The sequence below is a fragment of the Physella acuta genome, unplaced genomic scaffold (genome assembly GCF_028476545.2).
Source record: "Physella acuta isolate Inbredline_101_S28 unplaced genomic scaffold, ASM2847654v3 ptg001183l, whole genome shotgun sequence".
Classification (NCBI taxonomy): domain Eukaryota; kingdom Metazoa; phylum Mollusca; class Gastropoda; family Physidae; genus Physella; species Physella acuta.
In genome coordinates this window covers 329,515-356,193 of record NW_026732700.1, presented here as the reverse complement: position 1 = coordinate 356,193, position 26,679 = coordinate 329,515, and the positions used below count along the sequence as shown (strand labels likewise).

Genomic DNA, 26,679 nt, shown 5'->3' with positions numbered 1-26,679 from the left:
TGCCATTCTCCGATGGACTTATTAAATCATCACTGCCATTGACTGATGGGCTTATTAAATCATTTTGACTACCATTCTCTGATGAACTTGTTTCTTGTTGACTGCCATTCTCTGATGGACTTGTTTCTTGTTGACTGCCATTCTCTGATGGACTTACGATACAACTTTCAATAATATTCTCGTGTACCTGCGTATCATTCAAAAAAGAGTCAATCTTAAGACATACTAATGTATCTGTCACCTTTAAATCATTATTAAGTTCAACCTCTGTTTTATCCTTGGGTTTCAATTCTTCCTGGACTATGTTACTCTGTTCTTCATTCCAAAGGTTGCCAATATTTACTTCTTCAAGTTCTGCTTTAAATTCTGTCTGTTCACTTTCTAATTTTGGTTCATTTGTGTCTGTTATAGCTTTCATTTCTAATAGTTCTTGTTTATATTCTAGTTCATGTAGGCCAACTTGTTTTTCCAAAGTTTCAGCCCTTTTATCTGCTCTCTGTTTTCTGTTTCTTTTTTTTCTCTTTCCTTTTGGTTGTACAGTCTCCTCTACTTTATCTAATTCTGAAATGTCTTCTTCTTTATGCATGTCTGTAATAGCTCTTGATCTATTACACACTATTTCTATCATATCATCTAGTTCTCTCAATACATTTCCATGAGCTCGTCGGGGTTGGTCTGTTTCTTCGTCCCATGCTTCTTTTGCTTCTTCTATGTCTTTTTCAAGTCGATTGGTTGCCCAGGCTATCTGCTTATTCATCTTCTTAATGCCTTGTGCCCTCGCCATTTCCATATATTCTTCCAGTTCTGTTTCATGCTTGTGTTTTCGTTCATCATCTTCTATTTTCCAATTCCTTTCCTCTAACCTCCTAGCCCTCTCTTCTGCCTTCCTAGCCTTCTCTTCTTCTTTTTCTTCAGCTTTCGCCTTAGCAGCTTTTTCTTCTCTAGCCTTCTCTTCTTCTTTTCTCTCAGCTTTCTCTTTAGCAGCTTTCTCTTCATCTTTCTTTAGTAGTTCTTTTATAAATGCCAACCTGTCTTCCTTCGGAATGTCAAGTTCCTTCACAAGTGCTGTATATGTTTCAAAATTTGACATTTTGATATATTTTCTATGACATAAAATATAAATTCATTAGTTGACAATAGATAAATGTTAATTAATTTACAATACCCTTTCTTGGTTTCTGGCTTGTTTTAGTTGATTACAGACATCTGGTAATCCAAGAAAAGTTCATAGTACATAAATACGTCCAAAAATAGTTCACTTTGTTGATTCCAAAAAGTTGAAAAAATTCAAAATAGTTCTAGTAGCCTGTTACAGAGTAGAAATTTGTCCAGTTTTAGATAAGACATCTTTAGGAACAGTTTAGGAACAGTTACAAAAATAAACTTGATCTGCTAAATCCAAACAGTAGAAAAACTTGAACAGCTAATCCATATAGAAAAAACTTGAACAGCTAAATCCAAACAGTAGAAAAGAAACACTAAGACTTGATCGGCTAAATCCAAACAGAAAAAACACACAGACGATATTTACTCGACATTGGTGAGACAATATCGAAATAAGGTGATAAAAATTATCACGTTGATGACTTGACTTGAACAAGACGTCTGACTTGACTACAGCAACCCTTCTGACTTGAGTGTAGATAGATGACTTTCAAGAACTTGACGTACTTGGTAAACAGTGGAAGACCACTTCAAAAACGTTGAAAACTGCTTACAATGATAATGTGACAATTCTTGATCACTTGTAGTAACACTGTAACTTCGTTGACGATTTCAGACTTCAATATAATTTACCAATGTAACAACATCACTTCTTCAATTGCTTCTGACAATGTAACAGTAGAATCAGTAACAGTAGCACCACTTCTTCAACCACTTTTGACATCATATGTAACAGTAGACGCTCACTTCTGACACCATATGTAACAACATGAATTCTTTGTTGTTATTGTGGGTTCTTCAATATACTCATACGAGCAACAGTAGTTGTGAAACAATAACTTTATTTACACTTTGTACAGAGAATTAATAGACCCATAGTAAATCCATGGTCACAACTGGTATAAGTACAATCACAGTCAAGAAACAAAGTGTCGTAGTAACATCCTACATTCACAGCCACAGTCCTCAGGTTCAAGTTCTAGCACACAACACCCGTTCACCTTTTTGCTCTCCCTTTTATTCACCACTTTCTCTCCCCTTACGTACATGAGCGATCTCACCCAAAAGCATGAAACAACACATGACGATCGCTCAGACAGTCCTTCCGCTAGCCAGGTACTCTTCATTCATGCAAAACACAATATAATAAGGATACATAATTATACAGTCTGTGACAAAGACTATTTAACTTTAACTAATGGATCTGGAAAATGGCATTTCATTCTATAAATTTTACAATTTTTTGCCTTTGGTGTCACCCCCCCTAAATGGTGTCACCCGTTGCGGTCCGCACCCCCCGCCTCGCCTTCTCTACGCCTCTGCGTTAGGCTACAGAGGAGTTAAACGAAGAGATCAACTTCTACTTACGATGGATATTTTTTAATATATAAATATTCTGAAGGCAACATTTTGTATTTTATATGTCCTGATTTTGTATTTATACTATATTATTATGCTTGCCTACTACTGCTAAAAAGTTTATTTATAGGCTGATTCTCTCAATGTCTTGCACGACAAAGTGATATAGCCTGTAGTGTTATTATAACGATTGGGCTCTGTTTGACCCACAAACACTGAATCCCACTGCCGAAACACCCCCCCCCCCCCTCCCCCCACTGGGAGAGGGGGGGGGGGGGGGGCTTTTTGGAACTTTTAACCTTTTTCTTTTTTTAAATTATTTATATGTAACAAATATTAAAATTCCATTGTAAAAGTTTTAGTTTTTTTATGAGGGAAAAGGGCCCCTATGTGCCTTGGGCCCCCATGCCTTGCTTACGCTAGCTTTACGGTAGCTACGCCACTGTGTCAGTGGTCCTTTTGTCTGGAGCCAAATTGACAGGAGCCTTTTTGTCGGGAGCCAAAATGACGCTAGCCTATTTGTCGGGAGTCGTAATGACGGGGGCCGTTTTGTGGAGAAACTAAATGGCGGGAGCCTATTTGTCGGGAGTCGTAATGACGGGGGCCGTTTTGTGGAAAAAACTAAATGACGGGAGACTATATGTCGGGAGCCAAAATGACGGGAGCCTATTTGTCAGGAGCCTTATTGACTGGAGCCCTTTTGTCGGGAGCCTATATAACGGGAGCCTATTTGTCGGTAGCCTAAATGACGGGAGCCTATTTGTCGGGAGCCTATATGACGGGGTCCATATGTCGCTGGCTCTTTTGACGGGGCCGATTTGACGGGGTCGTTTTGACGGGGTCGTTTTGTCGGGGTCGATTTGACGGGGCCGTTTCGTCATTGGCCGAATTGACGCCGCACGCTTTCTTTCGCATTACAAGCTTAGGCCGATTTTACTATGATTTTAAGTCGTAAAACAATAGACTACCAAATGTTTTAACAGTTATGCTTATGTAATATATATTATATATTATATATTATATTATATATCTAGACCTATGCATACTCTATTATTATAATTTATATTTTTTTTCCATCACGGTAGAAAATTCATAACTTGGATCTGCAAACAAATAATAATAATAATAATAATAATGTTTATCCAGCCTGGCATGTCCATGCCAAATATTTATTAACTTAAAAAAACATGATTCTTTTTAAAACAAGGAGACCTAACAGAGTATAGTTAAATATATAATTCGCATATCGTTTTCAGCTTTCAATTGATTACGTCACCTAAATTTCACACTTTTGTTTTGTAAAATAGGCCTAAATACAGTTAGCCTAGTGGCCTAGTTCTAAACACTAGACCTATTTCAAGGGGTGTGGGGAAATTGCGAGACGCGAAAAGCGAAATGGCGAGGCGGGAAAATGCGAGAAGGGCGCGAAAACGGTCGGTCACGTGACTTTTTGTCTCGCATTTTACCACAAGCCGATATTTACGCTGGGTGGTGTTGAAATGCGAAGATTTCTGCGAAAATTTTACCGCACCCGATTTTCAGTGGTATTTGGTCCAGACTTCAAAGACGTTTCGTTTACATTGTTAAAACTTCCGATTTTTCCGTCGCTAGACATACTGATGATTTGTCAACTCCCCCCATCTTTTGTGTCGACTTAGAATACCACCTTGTTCGAAACCGACGGAAATACCGCCGACGATAGATCAACTTCTGTCTTTTGTGTGGAACGCCGAGGCCGCCTGATTTACCGTCTTTGAAGATCGCCGTGCCCGGATCCGCTACCGCCGCAAACATATTTTCTATTGTTGCATAGAAATTTTGTATTATAGCCGCCGCCTACGATTTTTTTTCTAGCTTTTTTTAACCATATAAATCTAAGCACAAGGAAATGCCTACATCATTTGGATACAACAAAATAAAGTGACGTCACCGATATTATCAGTTGCTCGTGCTATATCGTAAGCTATGGGCCTACTTCAAATATTTTTAAAACCAAGTTGAACTTATCTGAATTTTTTGGTTTTGGTGGTGGTGTTATTTGGGGTCTTCCATAAATGACGTCACACTCGTAGGGGGGGGGGGGGTCTGTAATTTTATGACGATGTGTGATGAGGGGGAGGAGGGGGGGGGGGTTAGATGTGAAGTCACACTATAAAAAAGCAATGTTAGAAAAAGAATTTTAGACGTTTTTTCGCGTTTTAGAAAACTGTTTTAATACATTGTAATAGGAATTGATTAAAATACTCTATTTTGACCGAAATTAGACAAGATTTTGGGAAACTATCGATGTTTTAAAAAAAAACTCAACTGCTGGTGACAACAATGAGCAAGACATTGCCAAAATTACAGAAATGTTAAAAAATACAAATTATAAAAAACGGAAAACAGATGTTGAGCATGCGGATGATGATGATGAGAACATGGGTGCCAGTGTTGTTTGTGGGATGAACGAGGAGGTCAACTGTGATGAGAATGTGAAATGTTGTGAATGTGGATTGGAAGAAGTAGCAAAAGAAAAATGTATAAATGGGAGTCTAATGAACTGGGTTGGGTGTACTATGTGTGAAAGATGGTGTCACGAGGTGTGTTTGAGGACTGTTTCAGAAGATTTTGTTTGTAAATTTTGTTTGTAATTAAAATTACTTAATAAAAAAATAAATTGCACTTTTTAGAATTGTTTATACTTTTACACTTTTTGCAAGTACAAAAATCCATAAATAGATGTTGCAAAATATCTCTCCTGCTGACAAGATTATACCAATTCACAATGACACAGCTCACGTGTGTATAAACATGAGCGGGCTAGATTTTTAAATTAGGCCTAATGCCGACTGAGACGGGATTTTCCTCTCGCTAACAAGAGCGGGCGATGACAGTAGCACAGCAACGATGTTAGGATTTTTAAATAGATCTAGATATAGATCTATCTATCTTCTTAGTATCTAGATAAAAAATAACAACATACAACACTCGTGTTAAAGGGTATGGTTAAATGCTTGTTTATTTTAAAAATATTTTTAAAAAATAATTGAAATAAATAAAGATGGAAAAAAAAGGAAAAAACTTTTTTCGCAAAAAGTGTCTCGCTATTTACCCTTAATTCCGCAGGTATGTCTCGCATTACCTTCTCGCATTTTCCCGCCTCGCCATTTCGCTTTTCGCGTCTCGCAATTTCCCCACACCCTATTTCAAGATAGATAACTCATTAAACGGAATCTAAAAATATCGCATTATTGTTTTCATTTCTTCATCTTGTGCAATCAATTTGAGTAACTTTAAATATTCCATATTAACGGAGACAAAGAGAAAGTTTTCAAAGCTCGAGAAGATGGAGTTCTAACTACTGTTCTTAAAGATGAAATGTGTTAGGATTTTATCAACCTAATAGAAACATAGTTAACTACCTCCGCACTAGGTAATGAGTAAGTTTAGTTGTTCTATTAAAAATGTTTTTATTACTTATTGTATTACGAGAATCTAACTTATTAATATTTATTGTGATATTTATAATTAACGTTGCGTTATTTTATCATTATCTTACTGATGATACTGAATTATGAGTGTATAACTAACCAAAATGAATATAAGCTACTTAGTCGGACACTATAAGTTATATAAGTCTATTTGCCTACAATAGGCTACCAACTGCACGAGTAAAGTCTACAAAAACAGGGGTTTCTACATAGGACTGCATAAATAATATGAATTTTTTTCGGTATTTGTAGCTCTGGACTATATATATATATATATATATATATATATATATATATATATATATATATATATATATATATATATAAAAAAAAAAAATATATATATATATATATATATATATATATATATATATATATATAGTGTGTGTGTGTGTGTGTGTGTGAAAAAGTTTAAGTTTATTGACAAAGCTTGCATGAGATTGCAAATACGGCAAATCCGTATCTTGGCTGTTAAAACTATCTTATTTCAATATGCATACTTTAACGGAACATTTTTAAACTCCCACCACCACACCGATGCGTGTGTTGATCTCTTCACACCTAACATAATCATAGAGAAATGGACAGTATACTAAGGCCTACATTAAATGGCAACTTGAACCGGAGTTGTTTTTTGTTATCAGTAGCGTAGCCTACAACTTTTTTCACTCGTGTGTTCTTTAACTTAAGTGTATCCGAAAGTACTTCTATTAAACTTAAACACATCGAAATGAACAGACATGATATGTATCGTGGTGGCAGTGGCGTAGCGAGGTCGGGTGTCACCCGGTGCGGCACTTAATGGTGTCACCCCCTAGAGGCGTAGCGACCCTTCCCGGGGACAAACTTTCAATTTTCCCTTTGCACATCTCCCTCTAAATTTCGATTTGCACCTCTTAAAAGACAATTTAACACTCGAATTAATCACTTAATTAAGTGGAATTATCATTTTCTCTATATATTTAGCTATTTTTTGCCTTGGTGTCACCCCCCTAAATGGTGTCACCCGGTGCGGTCTGCACCCCCCGCCCCCCCCCCCCCATCGCTACGCCCCTGCGTGGTGGTTATTTACTATTTTAAAAAATCGATTTTAACTAGTAATAAAATGTTTAACAACATGACATCAAGTTTATGCATGTTGTTTTTATACATAATCTTACCTAGCTCGAAGATTTATAGAAGTTGAAATGTAAGAAGTTTAGATGAATTTAAATGCAAGTAGTTTTATTTTAGTTATATTTGGGGGTGGGTGGGAGGGGGGTCTGGGTTTACAAAAAGAGCGCAAGTGTATGTCTAAATGAATTTGGGTTTGAATATAACATTAGTATTCTGGCTTGAGAATGGCTAGGTAGGGTATTTACAAAGTCAGATACCAAGAGGTTGCAGTTCTTGAAAAAAAGATGCCTTCGACAATTTTTAAAAATTATAATGCCAGAAAAATTCCCAATGACGACTTTACGCGAATCACAACACAACTGCCGATATACAGGGATATTAAAGCCCGCAAATAGGAATTATAATCGAGTACGCCCTGAAAAGAAGATATGTCAACATCGCGAGGCAAGCGTTGGACTTGACTGGCAAAGGAAAAGAAAAGTAGGCCGGCCTAAACTCTCGTGGAGGAGAACTGTTGGTCCTCTAGAGTCTGGAACTTCAAGGGATTAATCTCATATTCAATCTGCCCAAGACGCCGACGTCCATTAACTCTATCAAGCGCCTCTGTATGTCTGGGATGATCAAGTCAGCTAAGCGTCTTAACGGATCTTCCGTGTTTTTCACAGAAATGATGAGCACCCCTGCGAGGTCTGCGTGATTTCATTGCTATTCTCTTGGACATTGTCAGCGTTACATGTTTCTAATTAATCCTTCATGCCTTGATATATCCTTCAATGCCCAGCAGAAAATATTGTGTTATTGACATATTAACATAAAAAAATCATGCAACAACATTGAGTCTCATCCAACTTAATCTGTATTTATATTACATGTACGTTTATATGCAGTCTTCACCAGTGACACTCTTACTGCGATGCTGAACGAAACCATGTTTAACAGCAGCGTTGGACGAAGCTGGGATATCTCTACCTTCTGTGATAACCCCTTTTGGGTAATATTTTATAGTCATTTGTTTAGATTGTTGTTCTTAATTAGAATACTTTTTTTTACAGTACATTAAAATGTAAAGCATATGTGATATATGTATGTTTGTACACCTTTAAGACCATGAAATTAATCATATAGTCATTTGTTTAGATTGTTGTTCTTAATTAGAATACTTTTTTACAGTACATTAAAATGTAAAACATATGTGATATATGTATCTTTGTACACCTTTAAGATAATGAAATTAATCCTGTATTGATTATTAAATAAAGTAAATGACAGAAACAGTCAAATTATGTTATTGTACTGAATTTTAATAAATATTTTTGTGTTATATAATATATCCACATTTTTAGTCTGAATTCTACATTTCTAAATCCATAATGATTATTCAGTCCTAGCACGAGAAATAATTGTTAATTTAATGTAAAATGTAATTAATTTTAGACACTATAATCTGTCTTCCTCTTAGTCTGAGGGCGCTTTACAAACATACACACACACATACACACACAGCTTTCTCCTCAACACCCAACAAATAGGCTGGTGGTTCCGCGTAGCTGACAGAAGGCTATTGCCGGAGATCTTTTTATCAGAACCCTTTTTAAAAAACATGAGCTAAGGAATACATTATTCAATGAAATAGTGGGACATAGACCAGGACAACCCAACGCACACACGTACACACAAATATATACACATAATATATGTCTGAGAAAAAGAGAGTGTGTATGTATATATTGCCTACATACCTATATATATATATATATATATATATATATATATATATATATATATATATATATATATATATATATATATATATATATATATATCTTTAGGATTCTGCCCTATTCTGGAACAACTCATGGCCTCAAACGACGCGATGCTTCCAGAACACAATCCTATTGCCCCTTCCATGCTACTATGCTATTTTCTCACTGTTTGTGTATATCTGTTGTTTATGGAGGAGAAAGCCAAGTAGTGTGCATTGGGATCTGATGTTTGTTCTAAAACTGGTAAGTTCAGTTTATTTACTTTCACTCAAGATGTATTCAGAATTGGTATCTTAAAGTTTTATAATATCCCTACGCTCTTTGAAGAGTAAAGAATTTTTTTTTCAAATATTTTAAAATCTAATTAAACGGGGCCAACTATCGGGGAATCTTTATGTTACTGTCCGTGTGTTGTCATACTGATAGGTCTTTTTTTTTTTAAATATTAATTATATTGTTCGAATTTCAGTATAACGTTTCATGTGCCCTTATAGATTTAGGAGCCCAACCTGGTTAACCCATTGTCTTTGGTGTGTATTGGAGAAGGGGGGATATGAACCTGGGCGGGGGTGCGGACCGCACCGGGTGACACCATTTAGGGGGGTGACACCAAGGCAAAAAATAGTAAAATATATAGAGAACAATTTAACCTAGTTAATTTTTAATTTTTGTTTCTTTTATAGTTTGTTTGTAGCTTGCTTATAGCTACAGAGATTGTTCCGTGTTTTCTAGAGTCTCAGAGTCTTCGACTTGGCTCTGACTTATACCTCAGTATAATCAAATGCACAACATATGTGAGTACTTAATCCAGAATTTCCCACACTTTCATATATATTCCTACGTAAATTTTTCACCCCCCCCCCCACCTTAGGTCAGTAACCTTTCAGGAGCTACTATTAGCGTGTCACTTCGGTGTATGATAATGAAAGATATGAGACGATGTTCTGCAGTCGAAGAGTGTACGACTTTTAACCAGAAAGTTTAGAGTTCGGATTTTGGAATCGAGTCCTTATTAAGTCATTGAGCCCACCCTGTTATGATGGGCACATGATTCACATTAGGAAAATAAAATGCGGCTGGTCATGCTATCCCGTCATATGCCCAGGTCACCGGAACAGGTGAACTCTACTTCAACATGGACCATCCGGTTAGGAAATGTAATTTAATTAAAATGAAATGTGTTATTGAATATAAAGCAATACTCCAGTATAGAATATAAAGCAATAATCCAGTATTGAATATTTGCATTTAAAAAAGAGTAAAAACTGAAGTTTAGCCGTTTTTTCATTTTAGAAACCTATTTTAGTAAATTGTAATAGATATTGATTAATATACTCTATTTTATCACCATTTATTAGCAAAATCGATGTTTTAAAAAAAGAAAACTGCTATTTTGGCGTTAGGGGTGTTGTATTCTGAGATGTGTCGTCATTTTATGTATGGGGGGGGGGGGAGTCTGGCGTTTTCTGTCGATGTGTGATAGAGAGAAGGAGGAGCGTTAAAATCGCCAAAAAAAAAAGCGTGTCGTCATTTATAGATCACCCACAGACTCTGAACACGCACTACTGACCTAGCTCAACGTTAGCACTTGTCATAACCATAATATCTGTTCTCCCATAACGAAAATATTTTCTGATACAGGTGTTAGTTCTGCTCACAGTCATCCTAGAACAAAAATGTTCTGTGTTGCAGTCACCTTTGTTATTTCTGTTCTTCTTACTTCTCTTATTGACACACGTTGTTCCATTTTACTCCAGGATCATCTTACAGGTAAATTGCTAGAAGTGTTATTGTTAAAAGAGAAAAGAGTTGCATGATTGAAATATTGAACGAAAGTATACGCTTTCATAATTTAATAGTTATTAAAATAAGTAGTTATCTGTCCATCAATTCCTAATGCGCTAATACTTTATCATTAGTTTTAGGAAATCTATTACTATGATCAGGGTTTCTTTAACACATTTTGATTAGTTTGTGCAGGAGAGGCAATAGGACACTTAAACTTGTTTCCCTCCCTTCCTGAAAAGATACCCGAAAGAAACTAGATTCTATATGTTATCAACAAGTAAAGACATGGTTAACTTTAGAAAATGACTTTTTTTTCAAGTAATTGAAAATCCATCACTTTGTTGTTTCCCCAGGAATACGAGACGAGCATTGTGTCTTTTGTCTTGTTTTACTTTAACTTTGGTGCTATTTTGTGTGCATCGGTTCTTTATGGCTTTAATCATAAGCATCCAAACTTTAAGGTAATGTATGTATTTAACTTGAAAGAATTTTTAGCGCAATTTCCATTCTGGAGAATTGCGTTTATTAACTCGTCTTTTCTGGGAATGAATGGATGAATGGATGGATGAATGTGTGTCCGCAGCTTTAAGTCGTATCTCCTCCTCAACGAAGCAATATCGAGGACTAGTTCCAAAAGCATTTGTGTTAAGCAAGTTACGAGGATGAACATAGGCCATAAAAATTCCGGGTTTCTTTCATGGATTTCCCGGAAAAGCCAAAAAACCTCGAAAAAATGTAGTTTTTGGCCCATAACTCGGCAACCAGACCACTTAGCGACTTGAAACATGTACCAATCGATTCCTGCCATAATTTAGAACAATATTGCCGAAGAAAGTTTTCAAAAATATCCTTTCGTTTGGTCACAAAATGTTTTTTGAATTAATTAAAATTTGGACCGAATTAGTAGGCATTTTATGCAACCACACCACACGCGTCATCACGTTCAATAGCTGCGCCATCACGTTCAATGGCTGCGACGTCACGTTCGGTAGCTGGGCGCACAATGGTTTTTAGTCATGTTACTCTATTGTAAATAAAACATGTAAAATACTGAAAAAAATTAATAAAAAACGTTTTAATAACTAACCAATGGTTTTACTAACCCTGCTCTTGATTTACGCTACGACAGAGCTATTTTTAGATAACACAAGGAAATTGCGCTAAAATTGTCACTAGACTTTTTTTAATTACTTGTTTTATTCACTTTGGTGAATACAACGAATAAATATAGTTAGGGAATGCTAACAAATTTAGCCTGTAATTTTGTTAATATGGGCCTACTAATATTACTAAATATAAACAACTACTGTTTAAATTTTGCTTTAATTTCTTTCTCCAGCCCTCATCAGAAGAAGCCGATGCTCCATTGCTTTCTAAGTTCACATTAGACTGGGTGACTAGGTATTTATGAATATTTTTTATTTAAAGAAATGTTTTTAAAGAATAAGTCTTAGTATCTCTTTGATTCAGCAACACACACGCATATACATACCTTTAAATAGCTGGTGGTATCGTTGACTCGGAAGCTAATTTTTCATGGCCAAGTTTAGGATTTAGTCAAATCATTGTTTTTGTCAGTTATCGTCGATACTACGAAAATTGAAAGATCTTAAAAAATCACAGGCCAATGTACATTCACATTAGTTGAGTCACGTGTTGGTGAATAAGGAAACAAGTCCTAATACATCGTTTTACTATTAAACTTTAATTACTTTTGTTTTTAATATGCTTATTTTTAAAAATTTAACTTACTTTTTTATTTACATCTATTCTTAAAGTTTAGTAATCAAAGGCTACAAGAAACCACTGACCGACAAAGAAGTATTTTCACTTAAAAACTCTGAAAAATCTGGAACAGTTGTACATTTATTTCTCAAGAATGTTTCGAAATATAGCAGACGGTACTTTTTATATTTTCAAATTCAAAGTTTTAACATTTAGAATCAAGATTCTAGATATCTATCTAGATCTAATCTAGATCTAGATTAATATAGCGTTTGGTGAATAGAATAGGAGACTAGAGGGCTGGTAAGCAGGTCACCAACCAGTTATACGGCTCAATAAAACCTGCATGAGCTATAGAATCTATAGAACTGTTTGGTGACCTACTTTACTTAACTACTTTTTAGTTAGTCTTCTTAGTACTTACCAGACCAGCCCTATCTAATATCTATAGACTATAGATAGGGGCGTAGCGAGGGGGGGGGGGGGGCGGGGGGTGCGGACCGCACCGGGTGACACCATTTAGGGAGGGTGACACCAAGGCAAAAAATAGCAAATTATATAGAGAAAAACTTGAGGGGGGTGCAAATCGAAAGTTTGAGGGGGGGGGGGGGGGGGTGCAAATCGAAAATTTGAAAGTTTGTCCCCGGGAAGGGTCGCTACGCCTCTGGGGGGGGGGGGGGGGGTGACACCATTAAGTGCCGCACCAGGTGACACCCGACCTCGCTACGCCACTGCTATAGAATACTCTAGATCTAGAATCTCTAGTATTAGTAGTATTACTATTAGTTAGTATTAGTCTATTACTACTATTAGCAGGGGCGGAACTACAGCAGTGCCACCAGACCTCGCAATGCGGGGGGGGGGGGGGGGGGCACGCCATTCAGGGGCCCGTAGACGACCATAATATATTATATATAATATATAAATTTTTTTGCGGGGTGGCCCTTTTTTTCTAGTTCCGCCACTGACTATTAGACGTATTACTATATTTCTAATAGTCTAATAATATTAGACAGTAGTCAGTAGATATTACATCATATTTAGATCTATCTAAGCTACTTAAAGAGAATGATAGACTAAATCGACTAAATCAGTGTTTTATCCAGACTTTTTTCTCCAGGGGGGGAGGGCGGGGGCGGACACTGGTAAAAGTATGTTTTCTATAGAAATTTAGTTCGGGTGGGAGGAGGGTGATATACTTTGTTTGGGGGGGGCTGCCTGGAAGTAACTCTGTATCTAATATACTACTAATAGAATTATATAGATTCTCTCTAGACTCTAGAATAGATTTTCTATTACTATAATATGTATAAATTATTAGATTTCTAGATTCTATATGAGCCTCTTAACTGAACTCTTAAAAGTTAAAAGTATTTTCAGTTGCCGCAAATGTTAAAAATAACTTAAATATTTTTTTTCTGGACTTAGACCAATTGTGAGTACTAGATCTAGATCTAGTAGAAAGTATCAGGGAAGAGAAAATGGGATCAAGAACACAGTAGTTAATAAAACAGATGGAACATTCAATTCCTCCACTTTGGAATGCAAACTATCGACAACAGAAGCTAGCGAGGCTAACATTTCCTCTGATCTCCAAAATGAAAAGGTTTGCTTCCTTCCTTCAGCTGAATCTCTGGAGACCAAAGGATCTGGATTTGTGTTGTGGAAGGTGAGCTTTTAATTTAAACAAGAAGAGATTACATTTTCTATATGATTATAGTAGCCTTTTATACACACCTAGCAAATAGCAATGATTAGACTTTTAAGCTAAAAACAAGTACATTTATGCTTTGCAATTGTGGTAATCATAATTAAAATAATGCAATTACATTTTAATTGAAAGTAGACCCCTATATGTGATTTTTTAATCAAAGGTAATCCTGCGTACATTTTGGAGGCAAGTCCTAAAATGCTGTTTGCTGAGTCATCTGGCTAAAGTTTTTACTCTTCTTTGTCCAGTGTTTCTTAAGTAAGTCTTTCTATCTGCCAGTTTTTACATGAGATGTGTGATAATGATGAGGTGATGTTTTTAATTAAGTAATTTTTTTTTAAAAGCCAGCTACAATAAAGTTACCATTTTGGACCTTACAGTCAATATGGCAGATGAAGTTAAGTTCACTTGTCGCTGTGCCCTACACAAGATTTTTATGTTAGCTGTTGTGCTCTCTAATTCTGAACTTTGTCAAAGCTTTTATATATCATAAAGGTGCTACAATCTCATACTAATGGTTGTAAAAAAAATACCAGTCTTTTTTAAAAAATATTTTTTATTTAAGGTCAAACACTTAAAAATGATAGTTGCATTTTTTTCCCTAGGTTGTTTATAGATTTTTCAATGGCTGAAGATGAACCAGTCTGGCATGGCTATTTGTTGGCAACAGCTCTGTTTTTGTCATCAGTTCTGTCACAAATCATCTATGAGAGCTACATCTTCCAATGCAACCTAACAACAATACGAGTTAGAGCAGCTCTTGTATCTGCTATTTATAGGAAGGTGTGGTTGTAAATTTAGATTCATTTTTAAGTTAAATTTGATATGTAGGCCTGAGTAAAGAAAAAGAGTTGACACATTAAGTTCATAGGGGGCAGATAAAGTAGATTTGGCTTTGTATTTTGAAAAGGATTGTATGGTCAGCACTATAGCCACCAACACTTTTTTTTCAATGACCTCATCAAATTTACATTTGTGCTTGTAAAAGACAAGCTCTGCCACATTATTTCACTAAATTGACTTGTTGCATCTTAAAAGTATGTGAAAAAAACACTAGATATATTCAGATAACTATCAGATGCATTTAAGTTTTTAAAATTATTATTTCAGACTTTGTCACTGTGCACAGAAGCAAGACAAGCTATGTCTTCAGGGGAGGTGATTCAACTGATCTCAAAAGATGTTGACACTGTATATACAATGCTGGATGAAGGTTTCCTTTTGATTGAGGCCCCTATAGAACTTTTGGTTGGATTTATCATGATCTACTACACTGTTGGCATTGCTGTATTTGCTGGTAACATAGTTGTTTACTTAATAAAATAGTTATTTCTAGTAAAATTATTTTTTAAAATAATCTTTGTGTTCTTTACAGCAGTAAAAATTCTGGGCTTTATATTTAGCAGACTCTGGATAATTGCCAGAATAGATGTAAGGCAAAAATATTGTATAATTACATGTTGTATTTCTTGTAGATAAATTGAACTTCTCTAAAGACCATCGAATAAATGTCAGATAAATAAAAATTTTATGGGACTTGTTATTTTTCTTTAGAAAGTTATTATGTTAACATTTCTTTAAATAATACTACTATTATAAGCTCATACTGTTTTATGAATAGTTAAAACTTATTATAGAAAAACGCTTGTTCTTAAAAAAATGTTTTAATTTTTATCTGATTTTGAAAAACAATTGTCATACAACAATATTAAAACCAATCCTCAGCTCTTGCTACATTGGTTTTTCTCTTCACTCTAAAACTGATTGGTTCCCGCTTACAACTTCAGTGCGAGGAAGAATTAAGGGGGGCAGCAGATAGGAGAATGAAAATAACATCCCAAGTTTTTGCTGGCATCAAGGTAAATTATATGACTAAACAGTAGCTGGATGATTATCAACATTTTACCAGTTGTAATCTGTTATGTATGATTTTAAATTTGCACTGAAGAAATTGTTTAAATTATGTTAAAATGGTCATATTGTTGATGAAATAATTCCTTTAATCATTGAAGTTTACTTCACCTAGAATTCAAACTTACAACTTTGATTAGAAGAATTACATATTACATCAGTTTTTTGTTTGTGAATAATAAATATTAAAATAAAAATCAAGCAAATGTTTTTTTAGGTTTTAAAACTTTATGCCTGGGAAGAAGCATTTAAGTCCCGCATGAACGATATAAGGAGAGATGAACTAAAAGCTGTGTTCAAATTCAACTTCTTAAGATTCGCAACAACTTTTGCATGGACTGGAGCTTTCTTTTGGGTTCGTTTCTTGAAATAAAAACTTTCACTTTTTAATTTCTTAGGATCTAGAGCAGGGGTCTCCAAACTTTTCAGTCCGAGGGCCGCATTAACTATCACATTTCACTTCTGGGGCCAGTTTCTCCCAGGCATGTCTGATTTTTTCACCAACAAACGATTTTTCCTTAGACAAAAAGATCTCAGCGGGCCGGATGAGAGGACTTCGCGGGCCGCATCCGGCCCGCGGGCCGTAGTTTGGAGACCCCTGATCTAGAGCATCCACTTTAATAATTTCTTATAATAGTCTAGTTTGATTTCTTTTAATTAATCTCATTTTACATTTCCAGCTGACTTTCTTCACTTTCCTGACCTACGTCCTTGTTGACCAAGAGAATCATCTAAATGCATCAGTGGTGTTTGTCACTATTTCATACCTTGGTATAGTTCGTAGAGCAAGTAATTGTTTCTCCTACAGTTTGGACTATGTCATTTCTGTGAGTAATTTACTTATTAGCCTAAGATAACTTATTCCATTGATAATTTATAGAAACTGTTTTTTTTTTTGTGTTGAGTTATAAAGGTTGATTGCAACATTTTTCTACAATTTTTTCTCTTATACAGAGTAAAGAAGTATTGTCTTGTAAAAAAATCAAAATGAGATTTTAAGTTTTACACCTCCCTACTTAATACTCTATGAAGTGTAGAGGATGTATTGTAATTGTAGAAGAAATCTAAGTTGTGATTTTGATAAATCTCGATGTTTTACAACTCCTTGAGTACTATTTCAGCTATGTATATTATATAATTTGTAGTTTCTGTCAACTTTTGAGCAATTCCTGGTAACTGGTAGTGGAACTTACTCTACTTCTTGTTTTTTAAAAGCAGATAACTTTAATACCATTTTAGTTCAGTGGATGAAATTTCATACAAGTATTAAATAGTATGTGCATGTTTCACTCAACTTTTGGATAATTTTCTATAACTGGAAATGGTTCTTTACTTCCATGTAAACACTATAACTTTAGTACTGTTTTAGTGTGGTAAATGAAATTAAATATAGATGTATAACAATTAACATCTTATCCTTAGATTACGTTAACTTTTTTAGTGACACCCCATATGCAGAAGTGTTTTTTTTTACTCCATTTCTGGTTTCTAAAATACTGATAACTTAAATACTGTTTCAGTTAGGTCGACAAAATCTCATATTTATAGATAAGATCTTATGCACTGGTCTCTCTCTAGTTTTGAGTGATATCTGGTAAAAGTTTTATATGATAGTTTTTAAAGCATCATAGTTTCAAATAACTTTTTGTCTTTGTTTATTCTTAAAGGTTTTGTCACCAACTTAAATATTTCTATAGCCCAAGTTCACTGGAAGGGCTATAATTACAACCCTTAGTGTTATACAAGAAGATATGAGTAAATTTAGGGGAGATCATTCCCGCTTTATTTGTATATGCCATAGTCTGTTGGTTTATGATAATTGATTCTTTAATTTACAATTATTTACCTTTATAGGGATTTGTGTCTTCAAGACGTCTGATCAAATATTTGGATTTTAAAGATATTGAAAAGTCAACAGCAGATCAAGCTTCCTCTCACATGGCAAATGGTCAGTGTAGGCCTACTCTAAACAGTGTATTTAACAAATCTTTTCAACATGTATTTTTTTTTAAGTAACAAGAAAGCTAAACTAATTAGCCATTATTTTACATGAGTAATATATTAATATGAAAGGAAAAAAAACTGGACTAAATAATCTAGTTCTTGCTAATTGAATAAACTTTATTTCAGATGACGCCGTTGAAATAACTGATGGAAATTTTGGATGGACATCAAATTCTGAACCTACCCTTAAAAAGTAAGTTTGTTTTCTTTTCTACAATTTGATCAACTAGTTTTTTCTATTGTGGTTGGTTTTAAGAGGATACTACTTTTAGTCATTGTTTTACTTTAAAACAACTATTTAAAGTCTGAGAATATTGATTTCAGCATTTGTTTACAAGTCCCAAAGGGTAGTCTTGTAGCTGTTGTGGGTATGGTAGGAAGTGGCAAGTCTTCACTTCTGTCTGCTATTTTGGGAGAGATGGTTGTACATAGTGGACATGTTAACAATCAGGTCAGGAATACATTTCTATATTTATAACAATTTTTTGTAACTTTAATTTCTTAACATGCACGTGGTGATAAGTACTCTTAGTGAACTTTAGAGTAAATTGAAGTGAATTTGTTTAATTTGCTTGTCTTTAAAAATTTTGAGGAAACTGTATATTGACTCTGGGAATTTCCAACTTTTGTAAAAAATGTCTGATTCAATAAGTTACATTTAATCACCAGGGTACCATTGGATATATACCGCAGGAGGCGTGGATACAACATAACACACTGAGAGAAAATATTCTGTTTGGGTCTGAGATGAGAGATGATGAGTACACTGAAGTCATTAAGGCATGTGCCTTGGGACCTGACCTAGAGGTTCTTCCCTCTGGTGATGACACAGAAATTGGAGAAAATGTAAGACAGCACTATAAAAAAAAATTGTTAGCAGTCAATAATACATAAAAACAAACTTGAAAATATGCTTACATTTAAAATAAGAATTTTTTTTTTATAGCATTACTTGCTAAGTGAGTTCAGAAATCTAATAAGCAGCAGATAAATTACTAGGAAAATTTATTATTGATATGAAAGTTATCCACGCCAATCAAGTTTGTTGTACTTGCTGTAGTCAAAAGTAATAACTTTTTAAACATCATTAAGGTAATAATTAAAGATAATTTACATGCAGGGCATAAATTTGAGTGGAGGTCAGAAGCAGAGGGTCAGCCTGGCCAGAGCTGTGTACCACAAGAGTGATATCTACCTTCTAGATGACCCACTCAGTGCTGTAGACAGTCATGTAGGCAGACACATATTTGACCATGTGATTGGTAAAAATGGACTTCTAAAAAATAAGGTACGTTAATGTTACAAATTAATTATACTATTTAAGAATAGATGTGCTGTTATGATTATTTTGTGTAAAATCTAATGTATAAAAATCAGTTTCCACAATAATTTTAAAAATTATCAAAACTATTTAATGCATTAAAGTCTAACTACTTGCAATGTTTCATCAACTATTTTTTATGACACCTCACCACCACCTTAAGCAATGCATATCCCTTTTTAAATCATAATATAGCTTTTATGTTTGACAATGAAATCATATTCCTGTACAATTCCAACAGACAAGAGTTCTAGTAACTCATGGATTGCAATGGTTGCCAGAAGTTGACAGAGTGTTTGTCATGACAGATGGGCAGTGTACAGAACAGGGATCATTTGAGGAACTCATGTCACATAATGGCCCCTTTTCTCAGTTCTTGTCCCAGTATCTCTCTCAACAGCAAGCACAAACAGAGGGGATTAAAATCAGGGATGGAAATGTAAACTTGAAAGATGAAGAAGAATCAATCTCTATTAATGAACTTGAAAATGGTAATAACGTATATTAAATCATACTCATTACATAGTACAAAAGCAAAACATTTAGGCCTACAATGTTGAAAAAATTTCAATAGCCAGTTTAATAAACTCTATTTATTTTCAGAAGAAACTAGAAAAGACATCTTTAAACGGCTGGTCTCTATTGAGTCATGTAAAAGTGATGTCATTACTGACAATGACTATGAGCTTAAAAAGTAGGTTTTAAGAAGGAAAAAATGTTAAAATACAGATCAATTTGTATACATAGCATACTAGAGGTTTTTATGGCAAACAATGCTATAATTAACCTAATTAATATTATTATGGGTATCCTCATTAGGGATTCTTCAGGGATGTCATAAAGATGCAAGTCCTGACATTTTGCTACATTTAAACTTATGATGCAATTGTTAGTCATATCATTACCAATGAAAAATTACATCATTACCAATGAAAAATTACACTCTCATGAAAATGTAGCTCGATGTAATTGCTCTAAAAATTTTTACACTTGGATAGATTTTTAAAAAATGCATATTTAAATTTAAAATAGGCATTTTGAAGAAAACAAGCAAGCCAAGTTTGTCAAACAAGAGAGTATGAAAGTTGTTGAAGCTGAAGAATTTGATGCATCATCTAAACTAATCCAGGAGGAAGAGATTGCAAGTGGCAGGGTAATAGTGATTAAAATTTTTATTTAACTTTATGTTTAGGAGAATGCATTTAAGTTGCTTATGAACAGTATAAGAGAGATAAGCTTAGATCTCTGTTCAAATTTAATTTTTTATAACTATAACTTTTGCACGAACATGGCTGTCTTTTGGGTTTGCATCAGGAAATACAAAATAAAAATTACAATATTTATAAAACATTCATTATTTATTCCTAATTTTTCCAATTTGAAAGTTTCTTGTTACTATAGTGTGCATGTTTTTAATAAGGGCTTTTTCTTATTTCATTCAATAAAATGCCTTTTTTTTGTGTATTCCATCTTGTGATTACTTAGATGTTTTTGCAAGAAGTAGTTACAAAACTTTTCATATTTTCTTACACTTGTCAATGACCCATCATAAACTAGTTTGTCATTATTTTTGTTGTAATATTTCTCTGCACCTGATTGTTAAAAAATATGTGTTTTCTAGGTGAGCTGGTCAGTGTACACATCATTCTGGAAGTCCATGGGCTATTTTTCTATTTCTGTAATGAGTCTGCTGTTCCTCTCCTGTTTTGTTTTTGAACTGGTGGCTGGATTTTGGTTATCCTACTGGGTGGACAGCCCACTACTCAACAATCATTCTCTACCTGCTCATAGCCCAGAGAGGCATGCTGAGAATATCTATTATGTGTCTATTTATAGCATATGGGGCATACTAGAGAGTAAGTAGTGCTTCAGTAAAATTTGAAATATTTTTAATCCTCTGAAACATGTCTATAAATTGAATATATTAACTGTGAAATATTTAGATGATAATGAATTTTATATCTGTCTATTTCAGCTGTAGTGGTGATTATATTTACCATAATAAAAGCATTTCGACAAAGACGAGTAGCAAAAAACATTTATGAGCGGTTGATCAGCAGCATTTTGACCAGTCCAATTCAATTTTTTGATACCACACCAATTGGGAGAGTCTTGTCAAGGTATGCCAACTGTCATATTAGCCAAATGAAGTACAAGCTTTGTAGTGACCAAAACTAAAAAATAATACTTAGTTGTTTCCTTCATTAAAGCCTGCTTCCAGTAAAAGAACTGTTGATAATTGAAAATAAAATGTTAAAAAGTCCCCTTACTGATGTATTGAATATTATTTTTAATTTCATTTTTTAAAATGTGTTCACATGTGACATATTTTTAATAACTTTTAGACTAATAGTAATAGAATTATTTAAATATGCTATTATATCTAGAATATCTTAAGTTGATTCCTTAAAAATAGAATTCATTTCCCTACCATTATAAATTCTATATCAACATCAAAATACACTACGTGACTGATTTTATTACATTGTTCTATTTTTAGAGTCTCTAAGGATATGGGTGTAGTTGACCTGACTCTGGTATTGTGGATGGAAATCTGGCTTCATTCAATCTTTGCCATTTTGTGTATGATTGTTGCTATCATTATCAATATGCCAGTCTACCTTGCTGTAATAATTCCTGTTGTGCTCCTATTTTATTTTATTGAGGTAAATTTTAGGATTACAGTAAATTGTGAATTACATATCAGTAATAATATAATTAAAACAAGAAAGTCTGGAATATGTCAGTTATTGTTTTTGAAATCAAGCGCCTGTTTATATTTAATAAATAATAAATTTTAATAATTTTGAAATGAGTACAAATTGTTTTTGTTCAGTAAATGCCCTTATATAAATTTATGTCTGGACAAGTTAAAGATATATATCTTTTTCAGAAACTTTATTTGCCAACATCTTGCCAGTTACGAAGGTTGGAGAGAAAGGGGTTGTCACCCATCCTAAGTCACACAAGTGAATCCTTTGCTGGTAGGAGTGTTATATGTGCTTTCAGAGAAGAGGAAAGATTCATCAAGGAAGCTGAGGAGAAGGTGGACTTTTTCCAGCAGAAAACTTATTCAAGTATGGCTTGTGAAAGGTAAGTCATGCTTGGGAAATTGGCTTTAAATTTGTTGTTGAATTTGTTGTCTTTGTTTTTTATTGAGTCTGTTGTGTTTACTTTAATCTCAGGAGATCAGGGTCACGGTTATTTTTAAGGTTAGGAGCTAAGGGTTAAGTAAGCCGTTAGCAAAAGGTGATATAAAGTATAAAAACGCAATGAAACTTTTTCAAACCTTTCTTCACAATAGGCATAAAAAGTCTATGTAATCATACTAAGTTTAAAAAAAATCTTTTAAAAAATATGGCAAGTGCTAAAATTATAGTTACTTTTAAAAATTTAAAGCCGTTTGGAAATCCGTGATTACACACATTTTCATATTTTTGTATTGAATATATAAGCTGTTCAAATGTTTTTTTAAAAACCGCCCTCAACCCCTCCCTGTAGTCAGGGACAATGAAAACACAACAATTGATTTCCATGATAAAATACACAATAGCGATCAATGGGGAATAGCCTAGCAGTTTATATATATTAAACAATATATCACCAAAAAAAACTTACTACAAATCGAAATTTAAAATATAAATATTATAAGCATTTGTTAACTTACTATTACAATACTATTATTATTTGTTTGAATATTTCTAGCGTTATAAAACTGGAAGTCCTTTGGAACTTATTTCTCAAATGTTATAAAATATTAAATTTTGGTTGAAAAATATGCTTTCTGGCAACAACCATTTGGAACCAGCTTTTCAAGCCTATTGGGGGGACTAGAGCCTTCAACTGTCACACAAATGTTCCAAATGAATAGTTCCTCTTCTGGGTGCATATAATTGATTTGTATTACTTATCCATGGTCATTTTTTGGTAAATAATGACATATAAATTTTGTCCAGACACATATTTTTTAGAAAATGATGACCTTTTATCTATTATTCCAGATGGCTATCAATGCGTTTGGGTGTTATAAGTGATGTCTTAGTTTTGGTTGCTGGGATACTCTGTGTGGCTTATCGTGATCAACTTTCTCCTGGGCTCATTGGTCTTTCAATGAGCATGGCATTAACAGTAAGTTTAGGTTTACTTCTTTACAACTTATTTCTTTAAAAGTAGAATAGTCATTTAGTTAATTAAATAATGCTTTCTATTGATGCAGTCAACTATGTCATTCCTAGGTAACAGGAAATATGCAGCTGCAAGTAAGAGTAGCAAGTCTACTTGAGATGGATATTGTTTCTGTTGAGAGAATTCTTCAATACATTAATTTACCATCTGAAGTAAGATCATGTGTATTTAATACACTTTTCTAAAGAATACATAATTTAAACTAACATTAAATCTCCATTTTAAAATATTATAACTGTTCAAACTACAATCCCACAAATAATGCATAACGCATCTGTGGTTAAATTATTGTATGTGAATGTTTACAGGCACCTCGCCATTTGCCATGCCCTGGTTACACCCAGCATTGGCCTCAGACAGGAGATATAATCTTTAAAGATGTTTGCGTACAATACAGAAAGGGTTTGGATTTGGTTCTGAAGAAAATAAGTTTTCATGTTCAAGATGGCGAAAAGGTATGTATCTAACAGAGGCAATTTTTTTTAACACGTCAAATATAATTTTTCATATTAATGATAATTAGTAGGTGTGTATGTAGTCTTTTTTTTAAAAAACCAGACACTAAACTAATAGATAAAATGTTGAGGTAGGTTACTGTATTAGGACATTGCAGAAAAATTTAACAAATTAGGAAAAAAAAATCAAGTTTCGATCATATGTCTTTTTCAAAATTATTTCTACATTAACTTAAGTATGATTTCATTGATTTTGCTGCTAATGTAATGGTTTATGGATGACTGATACTTTTTTAACAGGTAGGAATTGTAGGGAGAACAGGTGCTGGAAAATCATCCCTTCTCTTAACTCTTTTTCGATTGGTAGAGCCCTGTGATGGACAAATCTTTATTGATGGTTTGGATATTAGTAAACTTGGTCTCTATGATCTCAGACAGAAGTTAACTATTTTACCTCAGGTAAGTTGAGCTAAGTCGAATTGCTAACTTAGATTTTGGCTTTATCTGTTGAAATAATAAGAATTCAAAGAATTTTTGTTCTTAAATTTCATCTCTAACTTTTATTCTACATTGAATCACATAATGATTTATTTTTAAGGACCCAGTGTTATTTACTGGTACTCTGAGGACAAACTTGGACCCTTTTGATGAATTTCAAGAAAAAGAAATATGGACATCACTAGAACATTGTCATCTCAAATCTTTTGTGAAGAACTTACCAGAAGGGCTGGACTATGAAGTTGGGGAAGGAGGTACAAATTTGAGGTAAAAATATATCCTATATATCTAAAAAAATATACTGCTTTAATTTAATTAATTTGTAAGTTATTAATAGAAATCCTTATATTTTTAAAGATATGTTAAGAAAAATATTTTAATAATTTCATTTTTTTTTAAAGTATTGGCCAAAGACAGCTTGTATGTTTGGGGAGGGCGTTGCTAAGGAAAACAAAAATCTTGGTGCTGGATGAAGCCACAGCAGCTGTGGATGTAGAGACAGATGAACTGATTCAAAAGACAATCAGGTCTGAGTTCCAGGGCTGTACTGTGTTAACCATTGCACATAGGCTCAACACTGTCATGGATTACGACAGGTGAATACATTTTTATTTTACCCAATAATTTTCTATGGCAATAACCCTGAAATTTTTTGCTAAATCATTAATTTATAGTGGAAGAAAAGCTATTAATAGTTTACCTAAATATAAAAGGAATGCAAAAAATAATTTTAAAAAACTATGACTTCATTACTTTCATTATTATCACATTAATAAACTATTTTTTTTTCATCTTCAGAATTTTGGTTCTAGACAAGGGGAGAGTAGCAGAGTTTGATTCCCCAGCTGTTTTACTGAATGATGTCAACTCTTTGTTTTACAAGATGTCAGCAGAGTCACAAGCATTGAGATTAAACAATTCTTAGACACAAGCTTCTTCTCTCATAACCTTATTAATGCTTACATGTCTCTAAAAGGCTAATAAAGATATTAAGTAAAGTATTTTAACTAGTATAAAGTAACTCACTTTTATTTTAACCTCCAATAAATTTACACAAGGCCTATGACTTAAGCTGTAGGCCTATATTATGATAGTTATTTCTAATACATGATAATGTTTGTTAAATAAAAAGACATAAAATTAACTTTATTCTAAATGAAAACGCAACACAATTTATACTTTCTTTCACCATTTTATTTTGTCTTTTTATCTCGTCATTCAAGTTTTTTTAAATATAGGCCTATTACTCTAAACATTTTAATAGGAAGCATAAAAAACCAAAGAATGTAGGCATTTATTAAATAATTTATTCAAGTATTTATTATTTATATTTGTTTAAACTTTTAGACAAGTCATTGACAAGTCATTTAAACTGCCATTTTGCAAAAAAATCTTTACACATTATTTATAAACTTCTGTATTACATTTTTAATGTTATTAATGCAGATTGAATGTGTGCTATACAGTAATACAGAACATGTATTATTTTTATTGTTAATTGTACTTTTGGTTAGTTTTATTATGGTCAAAGATTAACCAACAAAGTTGTATTATCATACTGCAAATCATCAGTCCTATTTTAGAAAATGTTAAAATTTACTTTTACAGTGTTTATTCTTATAGTTTTGAATAATTTATACATTTACAAAAAAAAGCAAAGAAATTATTTATGATGCCAAGAATGTTATTCTTGTACATTTTAGCTATTGTAATTTGTGCACTAAAAATTATAGCACAAAAATGTCTAACTACAATGTAGTAATTTATTTGTTCTTAATATACCTACAATATTAACCATACTGTTAAAATATTGTGATGTTTGAGTTAAGGTTTTAATAGCTGGATCTCCATTTTAATTCTGGTCTACAAAATCTTTCAGTGACAGAAATGTTCAATAAAAAATGTTTATGAAAGCAACTAAATTTCATTTATTGGTTGATGGTTGTGCTTGTTTTATAAATTGTTTGAATGTCATTATTCAATTTAGTATTTTACATAATACTCTTACAAAAGTTTTCCTCTCACAAATCATCCTTTAAAGCTTAGGCCCAAGATAGTGAGCATCTATAAATGGCAACAAGAAATTTCAGCCTGTCTTTACTCTCATATCAGCATACATAAAAATTAAAGAAAAAAAAACAACAACCACACAATTAAAAAAAAAACCATTATGATGATTAATTATTACTAAAATGTTTTTCATTCT

General features: G+C 33.5%; 1 protein-coding gene across 1 annotated transcript; it reads left to right on the top strand.

Moving 5' to 3' along the window:
- The first annotated feature begins 5,814 nt into the window (after positions 1–5,814).
- Positions 5,815–26,395, top strand: LOC131956890 (multidrug resistance-associated protein 1). Its single transcript, XM_059321515.1, has 34 exons — positions 5,815–5,938; positions 8,000–8,103; positions 8,942–9,118; positions 9,559–9,669; positions 10,517–10,645; positions 11,017–11,124; positions 12,003–12,064; positions 12,442–12,564; positions 13,817–14,057; positions 14,263–14,357; positions 14,705–14,882; positions 15,210–15,396; positions 15,825–15,958; positions 16,228–16,365; positions 16,691–16,837; positions 17,865–17,958; positions 18,141–18,207; positions 18,339–18,465; positions 18,684–18,860; positions 19,135–19,302; positions 19,577–19,826; positions 19,939–20,029; positions 20,368–20,488; positions 20,957–21,191; positions 21,311–21,455; positions 21,836–22,001; positions 22,229–22,428; positions 23,337–23,463; positions 23,571–23,672; positions 23,829–23,975; positions 24,276–24,434; positions 24,574–24,740; positions 24,875–25,069; positions 25,272–26,395. The coding sequence occupies exons 2-34, from the start codon at positions 8,026–8,028 to the stop codon at positions 25,396–25,398; spliced, it is 4,773 nt and encodes a 1,590-aa protein (XP_059177498.1). The 5' UTR covers positions 5,815–5,938; positions 8,000–8,025; the 3' UTR covers positions 25,399–26,395.
- The last annotated feature ends 284 nt before the right edge of the window (positions 26,396–26,679 follow it).